Genomic DNA, 17049 nt, shown 5'->3' with positions numbered 1-17049 from the left:
TTGATGTTCAACTCAGCTCTTGGTTCTGGGTTTTGCCAAGGCACTAGAACTGCGGTGTTCCTGAACTTTGATGTGTAGTGGAGAGGAGATGGAGGACAGCATTTATCGATTCGTGTGTTGAATAGCGTTTATTGATTATCTGCCCTGTGCCAAGTGCTCATGGGAGCAGGGGAAATAAGTGAGACATCTCAGTTGTTCTCAGAGAGGTTATATTCTAGCAGGGGAGGCAGAATAGTATATTCTGGGACACATGCACAATAAAAGTGTGAGCCAAGTATTTTTTTGGGTACACAGTGCAATTATTTTTTGCTGGATGAACTCGAGAGGCTTCTCAAAGGAGGCGACATTTGATGTGAGTCTTCATCTGTGGATCTGAGGTTGCTGGTCAGGGAAGTAAGGAGTGTCTCAGGGTGTCATCCGTTTATTCATTTAGCAAATCTGTTGTGAGTGTTTAGCACGTGCCACACCTAGGAATGCTGGGGACTTAGTGACAAAGGGACGAGATGTGGCCCCTGCCCATCTTGTGCTTATAGTAGGGCAGGGGAGGGAGACTTAAACAAACTCTGTGTCTAAGAGGGAAAAGCCCAGAGTGCTTTGAGAGACAGTAATAAGGCACTCAGACATTATGTGGTACTCACAGGCAGCCCCAAATCCCCAAAGTGGTCATCTGTGTGCTCAAGGTGTTCAAATGCCTGACCCACTGACGGGCATTCCCAGCCTCTCTGCTCTTTCCCAGGCCTTCTTCTCCTGCTGGAAAAGTGTTATTAGAAAGAAAGTGTGACCTTTTCAGGAGGATGGTATTCAATTGGTATATTTAAATTTTTGGTACACCCTTCCTAGGCTTTGGAATAGTAGCTGTTTCTGGTATAGCTTGAATGCAACTTGGTCTCTTGGGAGGGCCTGGCCTCTGGCAGGAACCTGTCCATCCAGGATTGGGGAGCGCACGTCAGACTCCCAAAGTGCTGATGAATGATGCAGATTTTTGCTGTTCTTGCTGTTTTTGCTGGAGATCAAGCCAGGGCCTCGGGAGTACCATGCAGGTGCTCTGCCACTGAGCTACACCCCCAGCCCAAGGATGCAGATGTTTGATGAAGGTTTTCTTAGAAGGTGGAGGAAGGAGGTTACATACACACCACAGAGCAACATTCCTAAAAGCTTATTTAAACAACTCTTTATTTTCTTCGAGGGCTTCCAAGTTGCTCCTCTTTCTGTTTCCTCAACCCTGCCCATCCAGTCCTGGAGCCCCATCTCCACCCCCACTATTTCCTGGATCTCCTTGGGTATTCTCAGCCAGTTTCAAAAGAGGGTGAGTTGGCCCCCAACCCAGAATATTCGTCAATATCTAGAGACACTTTTGTTTTTCACAACTTGGGGGTGCAACTGGTAGCTAGTGAGTAGAGGCCAGAGATGGTTCTAGCCATCCTGTAATGCCCAGGACAGCCCTCCACAGCCAGTTGTCATCATTGTCAAATGTCAATCATTCTGAGACTGTGAAGCCCTGCTGTACAGTAGTTTAGCCAGCTCCCAGGTGCGGTGGCAAAAGGCCAAGCAGGGCCTGAGGTCTGCTGCACACAGCGTCTGGTGCTCAGAGCACTGGCAGGGGAGCGGTGCTGTCTGATGGAGTGTCTGGAATCAGAGCTTCCATCTCCTTTTCCTTTGTGGGAGAGAGGAGGCACCTTGGAGCCCTCTGGCAAGCTAAATCAAGGCTGTGTAGAGTAGAAACACTATTGAAATGTCACAGGCAAGAATCCCGCGTGATGCTGAGTGGCCCCCAATCAGCAAACAGCCTGCGAGGGGCGGCCGGGCCGGCTGGGCGGGCTGCGGTGTTTGCCTTGGACAGGCCTGGCTGCGTGCTTCGGCAGAGCTGGCTGGACCCAGCCTTCTGTCAATAAAGCTGGGCCCTGCTCCAGGTCCCTCGCCGTTTCTAAGAGCTTGTTTGTGCTGATTTCCGCCTTAGCTTCAATCCTGTTATCGTCAGGATGGAGCCTTCCTTCATCTTGATGTCCTCACCTGGCTGAGCTAACCTCGTGGGCTGCTGTCATCTTTTTTGGGGATTTATTGTGGCAAGGCCTGGATCTGAGCTCAGCTAGGTTGGGGACATATGGCTATCAGGAGGTCTCATCTTTGTGGCATTTCTCCTCTCTGCCCTTTAAGGAAAAAGTAAATCATTGATTTTCTTCCAGCCAGAGAGAACCACTCTTCATTAACATTTTTGTACGTCCTTCCTGTACATTCATACATTTTTAAAAATGTGGCTGAGATCATCCTATAGATAAATATTTGGCCTCAACCTTTTAAAAGCAATAATCACAAAGTTCTGACTATCTTCTCTCTGCTACTGCAGGAGAAGAGGGGCAGGGGTGGAGGGGGCAGGGATGGCTCAAGGCCGTGGGGGCCTGTCTCTCTTGGTGTCTCTAAGAAACAGATGAAGGGTGGCTGGTGGCTGCCTGTGCTTTTGCCAACCAAAGGACCCCTGAGTTTTCAGTCTGTCCTTGGAGATCCTGAGGTGTAGGATGTCTGACTTTTTCTTGGGCACTCAAGATGCGACCAAACAAATCTGCAAGTCTACCCCAAATCCTGGCTTCAGTTTCAGCCTATTTGCCAGAGAACATCAGTGCTATTGGTTGAAGATCATATTAAATTGCCGAAACAGCTGTAGTGCTTTATTTGGGGGCAGGCCCCAAGGAATGTATCCCTCTGGTGGTCTTAAAAGTGTTCTTACAATATTTCCCCTATGATCAAAATCCCACAGTAGCTCCCCAGGGCCATTGTGATGAAGAGAGACCTCTGATAGCTTGCTCCAGTCCTCATATTGCCTCTGAGGAAGCCACCTTCCCCAGAGAGGACATTTCATCCTTGTCCACTATTGTTGATTCTCACCATAACCCACTAAAGCCTGGGGGAATCCTGGTAGCTCTGTCTCTCTGATCTTTGGGGCCACTTTTTTTGGGGCTGTGAAATGCGTAGATTACAAGAGCCAAACCTAAACACTCCCTTGCCACTCAGAGCCCCCTCAGTCAGTGCTCAACACTTCTTATGTTCAACAGGCTCAAATGTTTCTCCCTCCTCCTGCCCAGGAAAGTCCCAGCCCCACTGCAGTGGCCGGCCCCTCCCACAGCCATTCCTAAGTGCTCAGGCACTTCCACACTTAGGATCCTGGCCATAACCTTGTTCCACTCACTGCTACTATTTACCTCGTAGTTTTCTTTAAATAAACTCATTTTATTAAACACAAATCAACTTATGTTAAAGGAAAAAATTGTAAACATCCTCAAATCGCTGCTTTGGTGTACTTAGTATTTTTTTTTATTTCCAAGACGCAAATCAAATTAATACCTCTAAATTAAAAAACAGAAAAGTATGTCTAATGACTGTTGCAAACTCATCCCACAAATATTTATTGAGATTGAGTTGGGTCCTGTTCTAAAATTCTTTCAGGTGTCCCCAGTGGGAAATACTGCTGTAGAGAGCTGCTGTCTTTGGCTGTCCAGGACACTGGCTCCAGGCAGTGCCTGGGGGGCTATGGAGAGAGTTCGTGGGATGCTGGGAAGGAAATTCCAGCATCCATACCAATATCACAGTGCACTTCCAAATGAAGCATCATCTGCAAGTACTGATAGGGAACAGTGCAAAGTGAAAACAAGCTGCATCACAGGAAATATCAGTCTTGGCCTTTTATGGGGTGTGTGTGTGTGTGTGTGTGTGTGTGTGTGTGTGTGTGAGCGCAGAGTGAGGCCTGGAAGTTGCTCAACAAAAACTGTCCAAAAAGAGTTCACCTCGGGACATGGTGTAAGTTGGAAGGGGCAGAGTGACTTTCAACTTTAGCTCTTTGCTTTTGTGCTATTTGACAGGCAGGTGAATCTATATGTTTCAATATCATGTTTTTAAAAGGCAATAAATGTTTTAAAAAAACAACTCTGGCCTGGGTGACAGAAGAGTTAGGCTCTAACCCAAATAGTGTAGATGAAATACTTGGTTTTGGATCCGGGATGAGCCTCCTTGTTTCTCTGAGCCTCGGGTGTCTCCTGTGAGAGATGGGACAGTCCACAGGGTGTTTTGAAGCCCCAGTGAGAAGACGGAGGTAAAAGCACATGTAGATAAAGGGGTGAGTATCCTGGGGTAGCAGTCCAGAGCTCTCTCTGGGTTTGTTATCATGTCGGCCCCGTGATGAAAACCTTCAGCAAATTCCTTCTCCCTCAGCATGAGTCTTAAGTCTGGGGTATACACGGAACCCTTCAGGGTCTCATTCGGCCAGCCTCCACAGTGCCACAAGTTGGGTTACTGACGTGGATATACGCTATGCTCACAGTTTGGGTGGGTCCTTTTTGCTGTGTGACTTTTGATTGTCTGAGTCTTAAGTCTGTTCTGCTCTGTAGATGACTTTGTCCCCCATTCAACCAAGGCACAGATGACTTCCAAAGGTGTTATCAGCCTGGCCTGATGGCCTTTCAGTCCTGCAGGTCCCTGCCCTGCACACTCCTTTCCCAAGCACTCACAGATATGCCCCTCACCATTGTCACTCCTTAGCTGGGCCCCTGCTGGAAGCAGCAGAGGGCTGACTCAGCTGGCCGGGAGTTCTGAGTTTCCTGGCTCCCAGCCTTGAGCTCCCTCCCGCAGAGGCGCCACTGACTCCATTACCCACCCTTCAGAAAGAAAGGGCCTGAGCCCTCAGCCCTCGGCGCCTCAGCCAGGTGTTGAATCTAGGACCACCACATGGGGGAGCCAGGGAGCAGGAAGCGAAGAGCCCAAGCAGGAGCTTGGGGTACTGATGGACTGGGTAATGACAACTAAGAGGCCCTGGGTCCCTAACAAGGGCTCCTGACAGACACCTGCACACCTCTAGGGAGGTGCAGGGTCCTGAATCTCTTCTGAAAGTTTCTAAAAATGGCCAACAAATCGAACTGTAATTAGTAACAACTGTAGCTGGCATCTGTTGAGGCATATTTGTGTTCAACTGGTTTTACTTATTTGAGAGAGATGTGTTTTGTGGCACTGGGGTTTGAACCCAGGGCTTCACACATGCTAGACAAGAATTCTACCACTCAAGCCCCTCCCCTAGCCCTTCTGTTTGTATTCTGTTGGTTTTTTTTGAGATAGAGTCTCCCTGACTTTTCTGGGTTGGCCTCAAACTCACCATCCTCCTGCCTCTGTCTCCCAAGCAACTGGGATTACATATTTGCACCACTAAGCCCTGCTATATTCCTATATTTTGAGGTTCCATTATCGGATGTACTAATTGTCAGGATTATTGTGTCCTCTCGACTATCTGACCCCTTCATCAATATGATGCAAAACATTCTAGAAACATTCTTTGATCTGAAGTCTGTGTGGTCTGATATGAATATAACCACTGCAACTTTTGGGTTTTTTTTTTAATTACTATCGGCATACTAGTTCTTTGTTCTTTCTTTTATTTTTAGGCTATTTGTGTCTTTATACAGTCACATGTCACTTAACAATAGGGATATGTTCTGAGAAATGCATCAGTAAGTGAATATATAGAGAGAGTTACACAAACTTTGATGGTAAAGTTCACTACACAACACACCTGGGCTACGTGGCATAATCTGTTCCTTCTGAGCTCCACACCTGGGAGCGTGTTACTGTATTGAATACTGAAGGCAATTGTAACACAACGCTAAGTATTAGTGCATCTAAACATATCTAAACATAGAAAAAGTCAGTAAAAAGTATTAAGTGATAGGGATTTTGAACTCCCATCGTTACCACAGTTGTATACCATTGTTCACAAAACATTGTTAGGCAGCAAAGGACTATATTTTCTCCTTCTTTTTTAAGTTTATTTTTATTTTTTATAGTGTTCAAATCCAGGGCTTTATAAAAGTCATTTCTTATAGGCAGCAAATAGTTAGATCTTTTTATTTATTTATGTTTTTGCAATACTGAGGCTTGAGCTCAGGGCATTGTACTTTCAAGGCTGTCACTCTGCCATTTGATCCATGCCTCCAGCCTAGATCTTATTTTTTTAATCTGATAACCTCTACCCTTAAATTGAAGTGCTTAGTCCATTTGCATTTGATATGATTATATAGATAGGTTTTAAGTTTATTTTCTTGTTATTTGTTTTCAATTTGTATTCTATCTGTTCTTTCTTCCCTTTTTTCTTTTGTTGCCCTCTTTTGGATTAATCAAATATATTTTGTGACTCCAATATCTCTTATTTTCTGTCTATACGTTTTAGCCCTTTGTTTTGTTTGTTATGTTAGTGGTTGCTTTAGGGTTTTTAGTATACATCTTTATCTTATCATAGAGCGCCTTTCAAATGATATTATGCCATTTCATGTGTGACATAAAAACCTCACAATAGTGTATTCCCATATATCCTCTTCATACTAAACCCTATACTGCATTGTTACTATTTTAATTCTATTTTAAAGGGATTTAAATAATAAGGAAAAGAAACTATATATTTATCCACATAGTTTCTGTTTCTGGTATTCTTTTTCTCCTTTGGGTAGATAAGGGTTTCCATCTGACACCATTTTCCTTCTGCCTGAAGGACTTTCTTTAACATTTCTTGTATTGTGGGTGTGCTTATAATGCATTCTTCCAGCTTTTTGTGTCCAAAAAAGTCTTCATTTTATCTCTGTTTTTAAAATATTTCACTGTGTAGAAAATTGTAAGTTCATAAGTTGTTTTCTTTTATTCTTTTAAAAATGCTGCTTCACCCTAGCTACTCAGGAGGTAGAGATCAGAAGGATTGAGGTTCAAAGCCAGCTCAAGCAAATAGTTCGAGAGACCCTATCTTGAAAAAACTCTTCACAAAAAAGGGCTGGTGGAGTAGCTCAAGGTATAGGCCCTGAGTTCAAACCTCAGTACCACAAAAAAAAAAAAAGCTTCATTATTTTCTCACTTGCATTGTTTCCAATCATAATTCTGCTGTCAGCTTTATGTTCCTCTTTAAATAGCATGCCTGTCTTCTCTAGCTGCCTTTTAGTTTCTCTCTTTACCACTGATTGCGAACAATTTGATTATGAAGTACTTTTTAGTTTCTTGTGTTTAAGGTTCATTGAATTTCTTGGATCATTGAATTTATAGTTTTCTTCAAAATTGGAAACATTTTAGGTATTAGTTTTTCAAATATTTTTATGTCCTCCTGCCTCCTTCTTTCTGAGAACTCCAATTCTACGCATATTATAGGCTGCTTGGACTCGTCCCACAGCCTACTGATCTGTTCATTCTGTAAATTCTCTTTTCCTTCTCCGTGTTTCGTTTTGGATAATTGCTATTGCTATGTCTTCAGGGTCACTAATCTTTCCTTCTGCAGCGTTTAACCTTGCATTAATCCCAACTAGCATAGTTCTTATCCATGAAATTGTAAATTTCATTTCTAGAAGTTTTATTATTTGGATATTTAAAAAATATCTTCCACATCTTTACTTAACTTTTTAAATAACAGAATATACTTATAATAACTTTAATGTCTTTGCTAATTCTAGCATCTATCTCAATTATAGGTTAGTTTCAATTGACTAATTTTCCTCCTTAGTAAGGATAAATTTTTCCTGCTTCTTTGCATGTTTGGTAATTTTTGACTGGATGCCAGACACTGCAAATTTTACCTTCTTGGGTGCTAAATATTTTTGTAATCCTATAAATAGTTCTGAGGCTTGCTCTGAGACTCAGTTACTTGGAATGGCTTAATTCTTTTGGGTCTTGTTTTTACCAGCATGCCCATACTTGAGGCTGCAGATAGACCCTTTCCGATGTTGAGGGGAGCAGACCATCTTGGAGAGAGCTTAGTGTTCCCAGCCCTATAATTTGACTTTTGATGGCTTAATACACTTGTGCCCTAACAGTCAATTGGTATCAATGGCATCTTCTGTCATAAAGTGAGAGGAGAATCCCCACCTCCAGTTGACATGACATTGGCATGAATGTTGGAAGAGGTAGAGAGTAGGACCCCAGATCTAACCTCTGCTGGTAGATTCAAAGGTAAGTGATCAGAATACAGTAGACACAACCTATTTTCTTAATCATTGTCTCCTTAGTTCCCAAGTTCATGTTTGGCTTTGGTTTCTATTCTGACTCCTTCCCTTGATAAGGAATGATTGTTTCTCTTAGAGAATTCCAGACTTAGCCAGATGAGTGCCAGCCCAACCATATGTGCCAAAAGAAGGCCAATTCCCTCACTCTATTCGCCCCTCTCTGGCTATATCTGGGATGACCTATTCCATGTCTCCACAGATTCTCTCCCACTCTAGAAGCCAGAAGTGCTACCTAAAGCTGTCAGTAATTCTAAGTGCCCCTCACAGAGTCCTGCCTAGCCTGACTGAGCTCACTTCTGAGCAGGCAGAGCAGAAAGCCTTCCTAACAAGGAGGAGACTGATATCCTGGCTCCAACGCGGGGCAGAACTCCTGAACTTATTTCTCTAGAAATTCTGAAACTCTGGAAACATTTCTTTGTGCTCCTCATAGCCCCTACTAGCAGTGGGCTCTGGGATGGCCAGGTCAGACCTGAGGCTATAAGGTGAGTGGCAACAAGACCCTCCTTTCCGTGGGTGGTAGTGTAAGAGTTGGTCACATTTCACAGTGGTGACCGAACTTCCCCAGATGTTGGAAGATTAGCTTTGCTTGGAGAGAGGCACCTGAGGGAGAAGGTCGCTGATTAGACTCATCGCTAAAGGACAATAGAAGGCAGAATCCCTGAACTGACCCCAACCTCACAGCATCTGCCTCTCAGTGTGGACAACCTCCTTCAGTGTTCTCAAGCAGCTGGGCTCTGTTGGAGTTGTTAGCCTGGCAGCTGCGCAAGTGTCAGCTACACACACCCCCACCTGAGAAAGAGAATCTTGAGTGAGTCTAACCCAAATGGTAGATGTGAAGACACTTGCCTCTTAGGACAGAAAGTCATCTGGGAAGAGACTGAGCTCTCTGCTGTACACATCCATTTCATGCTCAAAAATGCCACCCCACTGAAGGTGGATGCTGTTCAACTCAGATAGAACATCTGGGAAGGGATGTTTTTGAGGGGTCCATGGAAGGTGTGGGAGGTGTGGTGGTCATTGGGGAATATTGTCAGGAAGTAGGGACGAATAGGAGAAGGATTTTGACAGAAAAAATAAAACAAAACCACAAGACAGCAGGGTGGCTTCTGGGAATGAAATTGAATTTTGTGTGACTGAAATGAGGGATGGTTGGTTGTGGCTAGAGATGAGTAAGAACAATTGACTAGGCATGCTTCAGGAAGGAGCTTGATAGACCCACTTTGAAGTTTCAAATATTGTGTAGTCGTTGTCCATTGCGACAATTGCAATGGACAGTTAGATACATGGGGCTCTGGGTTTGAAATCATTCTGCCACCTACTTGCTTGGGCAAATTACCCATTCTGAGCTTCAGTTTAACTCATTGAAAAATACCTTCTCGCAGGGTGGTAAAGATTAAGTGAGATAATAAAATGCATATCAATTACTCTACCATAACTCCGCATTTAATGCCATTTTCTCTAAACTGTACTGTGAGAAGGCAGGGACTATATCTTATTCAAGCCACACTTGAACATCCAGTCCAGTGCTTGCCGTGTAGACAGTGTTCAGTGGAGGTGTTTGTTAAATGAATGAATGAGAGCGTAAACAACTAGAGCTTAATGCAGCTTAATTATTGGATCATTGTGAACTGGCATCTGAATTGAAGGTTTTATGCTTGCAAACTACCATGGTCAGAGTTTTGTCTTTGAAGAATAACTTTGGCAACAAGGGGGTGGGGAGTTTGGAGGAGTCAGAGATGGGAACAAGGGAAAGTCCTGAAAGGCTTTGCAATCATTTTGGTTAATGGCATCCGTCAAGATAGGCACTACTAAGAGGTGCAGGGCAAGGAGGGAGAATAATTAGCTCACTTTGGACCTCTCTAGAGGGAGGCTCCAGTGGGTAGGCTGGGTATTTGGTGAGCTATTGCACATTCCCATATGGAGCTACTGGCAGAGAGAGAAGTAGGAGCCAAGAGTCTGTCAGGTGTGGCTGAAACCACTGGCATTGCTTTGAAGCAAGACATTAACCCCTTGGGGAGAGCAGGCTCCCAAAGTGGGAGAGAGAAGGGAAGAGAAGACAGGCGCACAGGCAAATTGAGAAAGTGGTCCCTACCTTGTTTGCGGACTACACTCTCAGGCAGCGTGATTATTACCAGAATAATTACATGAGGCCACAGAGTGTAGCACTCAAGGACTTGGGGTCTGGAGTCAGACCCAGCTGGGTTGATCAACTCCACCATTAACGAGGATGTGTGACAAGCTATTTATCCTGCCTAATCCTCGCTGTAAAACAGAGATAATAATTGGAGCTTCCTCCTAGGTTTATTGTAGGGATTAAATGAAATGATGGACAGCAAGTGAATTGTACACATTAGCTAATAATTTCAAAATATTTTGGGGGTGGGGTGGCACCGCTTCCTGGTTTTCAGCTTTTGCATGTGTTGGTCTGTCATCAGGGCTTGAGTCTGATCTTCACCTCTGACACCCTGCAGTTGGTCAGGTGAGGAAACCTGAGGTCCACAGTTATTTGAGATGTCATAGCTAGTACAGTTGATACTGGGACTAAAATACTAGCTCCTGACTTCCACTATCACAGCTTTTCCTGGGAACTGCAGAATCAAGACAAGGGGCTCTGGCCTTATGTTGGCTTGGTATTTGAGAAAGGAAGAAAGCTTAAAATAATGTCTTTCATCTTCTGACACTTTAAGTCAGGAAAAGTGGCCCATTCAACATTTTACCAGGGCTTTCTGAGCCCCAAAGTGCTGCTGTGGATTTAAGGTTCTGCATGCTGCACTTTGAGTCCAGCCCCGCCTTCTTGGGCCCACAGACAAAAGTTTCCATGCTTTGGGGACCACCCCCTCCAGAGGCTTAAAAGACTACTGCTCAGGCTACTCCATTCCTTGTACACCTTGCCCCTGTCAAACAATACCAGAACTGTTTATTAGTTGTTGTTTTATTTGTTTTTTGTAGTACTGGAGTTTGAACTCAGGCCTGTACCTTGAGCCACTCCACCAGCGTTTTTCTGTGGTGGGTTTTTCCAGATAGGGTTTCGCAAACTATTTGCCCAGCCTGGCTTTGAACTGTGATCCTCCTGATCTCTGCCTCCTGAGTAGCTAGGATTACAGGCGTGAGTTACTGACCCCACTAATACTACTACTGTTGATTGTTCATTCTGGGGAGGTTTCAGCAGCATCATTAGACACCCAAGGGAGTCCAGTCTTCCTCCCTTTGAGATCCTAGGGCTCCAATCTGGATTTTTCCTCCTAGAGGCTGGCTGGCCAACTTGCTGTATTGTGTATGATCTTTCAAGATTTCTTTTATTCCTAGGGACTCTGCCCTCAGTCTGCTTGCTGACTTCTTGTACATAACTTCCTTCCAAGTCTAGATTCATGGGCAGGTGGGGGTGGCATAGGAAAAGAGGCATTAAATTAGGAGTCAAGAGGCTTTGAAAGCATTGAGTTGTAGTGGAATAAGTTACTTCCTTCAGCTGCTTCATCTGTAAAATGGGCATTAATACCTGCTCTCAAGACTATAGAGTAGCCTAAGTGAAGCAATTGGTGTTAAAAGGTTTTGGAAAGCCCTACTCGGATGTCAGGTTTTCACAGTGGGTGGAATGGTACCGAACAACACCCTACAAGAACGTAGTGTCCCTAAGAACGCTCCTCTCCAGGTTTGGCATCTGGAGTGCTGCTCACAAGGAGGGAGGGACTCACGCTGGCTCCTGGGGGACTTTGGCGTGGTGTTTGTAAAGGTTGTTATTAGCTGTGTTTTAAGACTGCACATGGTGAATGTCTAGCATTGTGGCTGCATCGCAGAGCTCCCCATGTGACTCTGAGGACATAGTGTGGCCACAGAGAATCTGGGGCTTGTTTTTTCCTTAAGTATTAGATTTCCACTGAGCAAGGAGGTTCTTTTTGTAAAGAATAGAGTGTTTCTTCGCCAGCTGAACAAAGCAGGTTGCTGCCCTGTGGCCCATCAATCACGGAGAGCCTCTTCTGCAGCATCCACCATACTAGCCTTGGACTTGGTGACTAATATCAGCTTGCTTGATCGAACCAGTCTCTGGGGAAAATCCCCCAAAACAGCCTCTGAAATACCCATTCAAAAGATTGCCCCCGATGCAGTCAGAACCTACCTTCAAACCCCCATTCATGTGAGATCTTTCTTCCTCTGTGAACTCTCCATAGCTCCCCCACCCCACCCTGCTGTCTGCCTCCACTTCTCTTCCTGCCAGGAAGAAGCAGCTACTGGTATTGGTAGTTCTCCTGAGCTAAGGACAGTGGCCCCCTGCGGGTGTTAGCTCTCAGCTATCTCAGCTCTGTGCCTGCCAGGCCCTTGTGGGCTTTTGGGAAAGAGGCTGTGTGGGAGGATGGAGCCAAATTGGGCTGCAGTTTGAAACTCTCTTGAGCACTGACAGATTTGGCTAAGGTGGGGAAGGAAGAGGGTTCCTCATAAAAGTAACCAGAGTTTAAAATGGAGTCAGCAGCTTGGCATCTGGGGGCTGAGTCTAGCTGTCCGCCAACTTGTGCCTCCCCAGCCCTGGATTGTTTCAGAACTTCAGGAAAGGCCACACAGACTTGGAGAGAGTCCTGATCACCCCCTCTGCCCCTCTCCAGGCTATTCCTGGAGTCCACAAGCCATCAGACTCCAGGAACATGGCGCCTCTTGCTACTTGGAGCTCTGGAGCTATGTTTTCTCTTCCTGGTACTCCAGGCCACACATTATATTTAAAGATGGCAGGGTGCCCACCATAATAGTCTCATCTCTGCTAATGTACATTCCAGTGACTAAGGGTCTGTAGGCCCTAGAGTCACACAGATGAGTCTGGTCCCAGAACTCATGTATGACTTGTATGACGGGGCCTTGGAAAGCTTGGGAATTAAGTGGCAGACTGCGTGCAGTCACCTGGCACATACAATAGTTGTACTGATATGGTCTGGAGGTTGAATCCTGCTTTGAAGGATTCAGTCCTCACTCAGAAGACCACTCTTCGACTATCCCCTCCAACCACTGGGGAACTAGAAATGATCTGAATTTGATGCTAGGAATGACATGAACTGGCAAAGACCCTTGTTGGCCAGACTGTCAGGAAAATGCACAAATGACCTGGGTGGTGTCTGTAGGCTCCTTCAGTATCCCAGGCTCCATGAAGGCCAAATTCTGTGGGTGGAAGAATGGGCTTGCCCATCTCTGCCTCACTTTGCATAGGATTTGCCTATGCTTGTGCAACCCTGCAGTTTCTTCTGGCCTTTTCAAGTTAAAATATTGCAGCTTCTCCAGGCAGGCCAGATAGCATTTCCTTCTTCTCTAGTTACTTCTCTAACCACTGGCTGACCCGGCTCCCCCACGCTGAGAGTAAGGTATGGGAGTGAGGTAGAACAGAGTGGCAACTGGGTGGACAGGGAAGAAGGAGGAGGGATGGTGTCGACCTTATACCACCTTTGTGAACAGTCACCAGAGGGGGTCACAGGGGCCCTTTCCAGAAGGGGCGCCCCAGAAGGAAAGGGCAGAGACCTGGAATTGTCCATCCTGACCGATGCCTTCCCTGCATCCCTAATCTGACCTGTGGCGCGCGAGGTCCACCTGCCCCCGGGGCTCCCGTGGCACCCAGGCGGGTGGGGCGGCGGGGGAGGGGCGCGGGGACAGCCGAGCGCGGCTTTGAGGAACCTTGCGAGAGGAAGTGGCTTCCGAAGTGCGCGGCGCGGGGCAGGAAAGGCGCGGGCAGCGGGGGAGGTGTGGAGATGGCGCTCGGCACGCCGGGCGGAGCAAGCGAGCCGGCGCCGCGCAGCGGAGAGGAAACCGCAGATGCCGAGCGCGGCGGAGAGTGAGGCGCGCGAGTCGGGCGCCCGGGGACGACCCCGGCACGGTGCAGGCGCAGGGGACGCGTGGGGACAGCAGCGGGGCACCTCGCCGCCCGGGCCACTTGCGCCCCAGTGAAAGAAACGCAGGCTGCCCCGCCCGGCCCGATAACCGTGACCTTGACCCTGACCGCCTAGTTCGGGCTGGCGGGCAGAGCCGGGGGAGAGAGGGTTCCCACCTCCTGTCCCTGCATCCTGAGCCGCCCTGGACCTCGGCTCAGGGCTCAATGACGGTGGACAGCAGCATGAGCAGTGGGTACTGCAGCCTGGACGAGGAGCTGGAAGATTGCTTCTTCACTGCCAAGACCACCTTCTTCAGGAACGCCCAGAGCAGACCTTCAAAGGTAAACACAACATGGAAGACAGGAACAACCTGTAGGCTGGAAGGGAAACCTTGCTCCGGGCAAAGGGGCAAAGCCATGTGTCACAAAATGGTTGAGCAGTTCCCTGGGGGGCTCTCTTGAGGAGTGGCCCTAGAGACCCTCTTGCCAGGTGAGCCGTCCCCAAGACTTGGATGTGGAGTCCTCCAGGTCCTCCACTCTTCTTTCTGGCCAGCCCTCCTTTCAGCATTTCCTGTCTCTAGATCTTTTCAAAATGGCTCTCTAGGATTTGGGGGCTGCGCTTGGCTCATAGATGGCTGCGTGCTCACCTGGGCCTGTCCCTAACAGTGACTGGGCCACTGCTCTGTCTCATTTCCCTCCCAAATCTGAGCTTACATATTCTAGATGGAAAGGGGATTGCACCCAGTGCCTCCCAGGATAAATATTCATAGGTTGAGACTTCCTTGTTGTAAGTGGCCAGAAACCATTCTAAAACCTAGTCCAGCAACTTTGCAGAAATCCAGGGTGCTTTTAGATATAGACTAAAACTTCTCTCCTAGGCTGCTGTCATGCTACAATTTTAGCTTCCTGGGTGGGCTTAGCTTCCTAATTGGGCCTGTGGATGATCCCTGATGGGTTATGTGTTTCTTAAAGGTGTGTCAGCCTCTGGCCATCCAGCAAGCTGGGTCCCCTGACCATCCTGTCCTGAAGAGCCACATATCTTTGGGGGAATAGGGCCAAGGAATGTTTATTTGCTGTCTTAATTAGATGAGAGGGCTCCGAGCCAGAACCTTAGAGAGTTTACCGAGAAGGGGTTGTTTGTAGGCAGAAGTGAATTGTTAAAATCCATAGGTGTGTGATAGACTCATCACTAATTCAGCAATCCTACACCAGTTAGAATTAACCAAAACTTCCCCAGGCCTGACTTGGAGCTTCCTTGGTAAATAATTTAGCTTACCTACAGGCCCTGCATTTACTGGGTCCTAATTTCAGCCAAATGTACCAGGCCAGTGATGAGAGAATGCCACAAACTAAAGGAGAGCTTGTGATTTTATGTTTGAAGGAATCAACTAAAACAGGACCCTGGAACCAGTGCTTGTTTTGGGGCGGGGTGGGGGGGGACGGACAGGAGTTCCCTTCTCTGGCTAGGCAGGCCTCACACAGAATATTGTCACTGCAGAGGGGAAGTGTCCTGCCCTCTCTTGGGGTTCTTGCCTCATTGTGTGACCCCCTGTTCCCCCATAACAGTGGTTGTCAATTTTAGCTACTCGCTGGGGAGCTTTAGAAAATACTGCTGCTGGGGTACAAAGCCAGGGAGTCTGACTTAATTGACCTTCAAGGGCCGCCTGGGTATCAGTACTTTGAAAACTCCCCAGGTAATTCTGCCATGCAGCTGAGGGTTTGAATTATTGCTCTAGAGAGTTTTGTTGCTGCCTGGGAAGGAAACGGTTCCTGTTTTAAAAACAAAAATTTAGCTGCTATGCTTGCCTCTCACTGCCAGCAAGGCTGTAGGCCTTTGGTCCCAGAGAGTGAGAATTTGCATAATTGGGTGAGGAAGAGGCTTTGCAAAGCTGGGGTTTCTTTTACTTGGCAATTGAAAAAGGTAGTTGCTTCTGATATTCTTGGGAGAAATAGAAATATCCTTATGAGAAAATATGCTGAGATGAGGTTGGAGGTGGGGGATGGCTTATTCCAAAGCCCAGACAACCTTCTCTCTTCATTCTTCCCCCCAAATTGACCCTCGTAGCATGGCTCCAGTAACTATATGCCTTTGGTTTGGCGCCTCTAAAAACTCTATTTTGTCTGTGTCCTGATGTTCGTTATATACATGTCTTGAGTCTTCCGCGTGTCCCCTTGCCTCATTTTACAGACTATGAGTTCACCAAGGACAGGAATCTCTTCTAAGGAACTCACTCTGTGGAGGACAAAATGACAAACAGGGCATTAAGGGATAAATGTTCCAGAAAAGGAAGGGGAGGTGGGCATGGCCCCACTTATCCTGACCTCTGTCCAACTCTAGTGTATATTGTGAGAAGGACCTGACTGGACTTCAGGACTGAGGCCAGGGACAATTTTCCTCTGCATCAGCTTTCTGGGGAGGGGAAGGACTAGGTGACCAAGTCCTGTGGTGGACCAAGACATTGCAGGCTTAGGGTAGGTATGTGTGGCTGACTTAGGAGGCCAGGAAGCTTCTCATTCTTAGTGCTTTTCACCTTTAATAACATTTTCTAGCTCTTTCTTCTCCCTTCCAGTCACTCTGGAGAGGGTTTTAAGGCAATCCACGACATCCTGACCCCATTCTGACTCCTGACAACACTTCTTCCCTACTCAAAGGGATCACGTCTGAGCGCCTAAGAGAATTTTTTTTCCTGTCTCCAAGGAAAAGAGTTTCCCAGTCACTGAGAGACTGAGGCTCCCTTCGGGAAAGGCTGAGACACTTCTATAAATAGCCTTGTCAGAACAACCTGTGTCAGGCTGCTGCTCGGTCTGCCTGGCTGAAACAGAGCCTTGGGGAAGGCCTTGCTGCTACCCTGTGCCATCACCTGGGAGCTGTCCCCAGCTGGTCTCCAAGGCGTCTGTAAGACCTCTCTCCAGCCCCCTTTGGTGCGAGGTTGTCGAGGTGGGGCGAGCCCCCTGCTTCATAGAGAGGAGGCACCTAGAGACTAGGGAGACAGCAAGGGAAAAAGGGGGACCAGACCCTAGCCCCAGCCTTGGTCTCAGAAGATGGCAGTTTCTTGGGACAGTGTGATTTGTTCCAACTGGTCTGGGGACCTGGTTTTGTCACACTAAGGCAGTACTTAGGGGACTGAGACAGTACTCTCTGGGTACTTTCCTCTGGACGGAGCACGATTAGATCATGTTCCCTTGGTCACAGGTGTCAAA

General features: G+C 46.9%; 1 protein-coding gene across 3 annotated transcripts in view; it reads left to right on the top strand.

Moving 5' to 3' along the window:
* The window catches only part of Rassf5 (Ras association domain family member 5), a 65506-nt gene that overhangs the window by 27293 nt on the left and 21164 nt on the right, over positions 1-17049 (top strand). The window contains exon 1 of one of the 3 annotated variants that reach the window (XM_020166696.2): positions 13700-14190. The exons of the other annotated variants lie outside the window; for them this stretch is intronic. Coding sequence (XP_020022285.2) covers positions 14074-14190 — 117 coding nt within the window. The 5' untranslated portion in view covers positions 13700-14073. Of the gene's footprint in view, positions 1-13699; positions 14191-17049 lie in introns of those variants that run through there. 3 annotated transcript variants of the gene reach the window in all.

The sequence above is a fragment of the Castor canadensis genome, chromosome 11 (assembly GCF_047511655.1).
Source record: "Castor canadensis chromosome 11, mCasCan1.hap1v2, whole genome shotgun sequence".
Taxonomy (NCBI): Eukaryota; Metazoa; Chordata; class Mammalia; order Rodentia; family Castoridae; genus Castor; species Castor canadensis.
The sequence above is the reverse complement of the archived record's forward strand: the minus strand, read 5'-3'. Positions and strand labels throughout refer to the sequence as shown.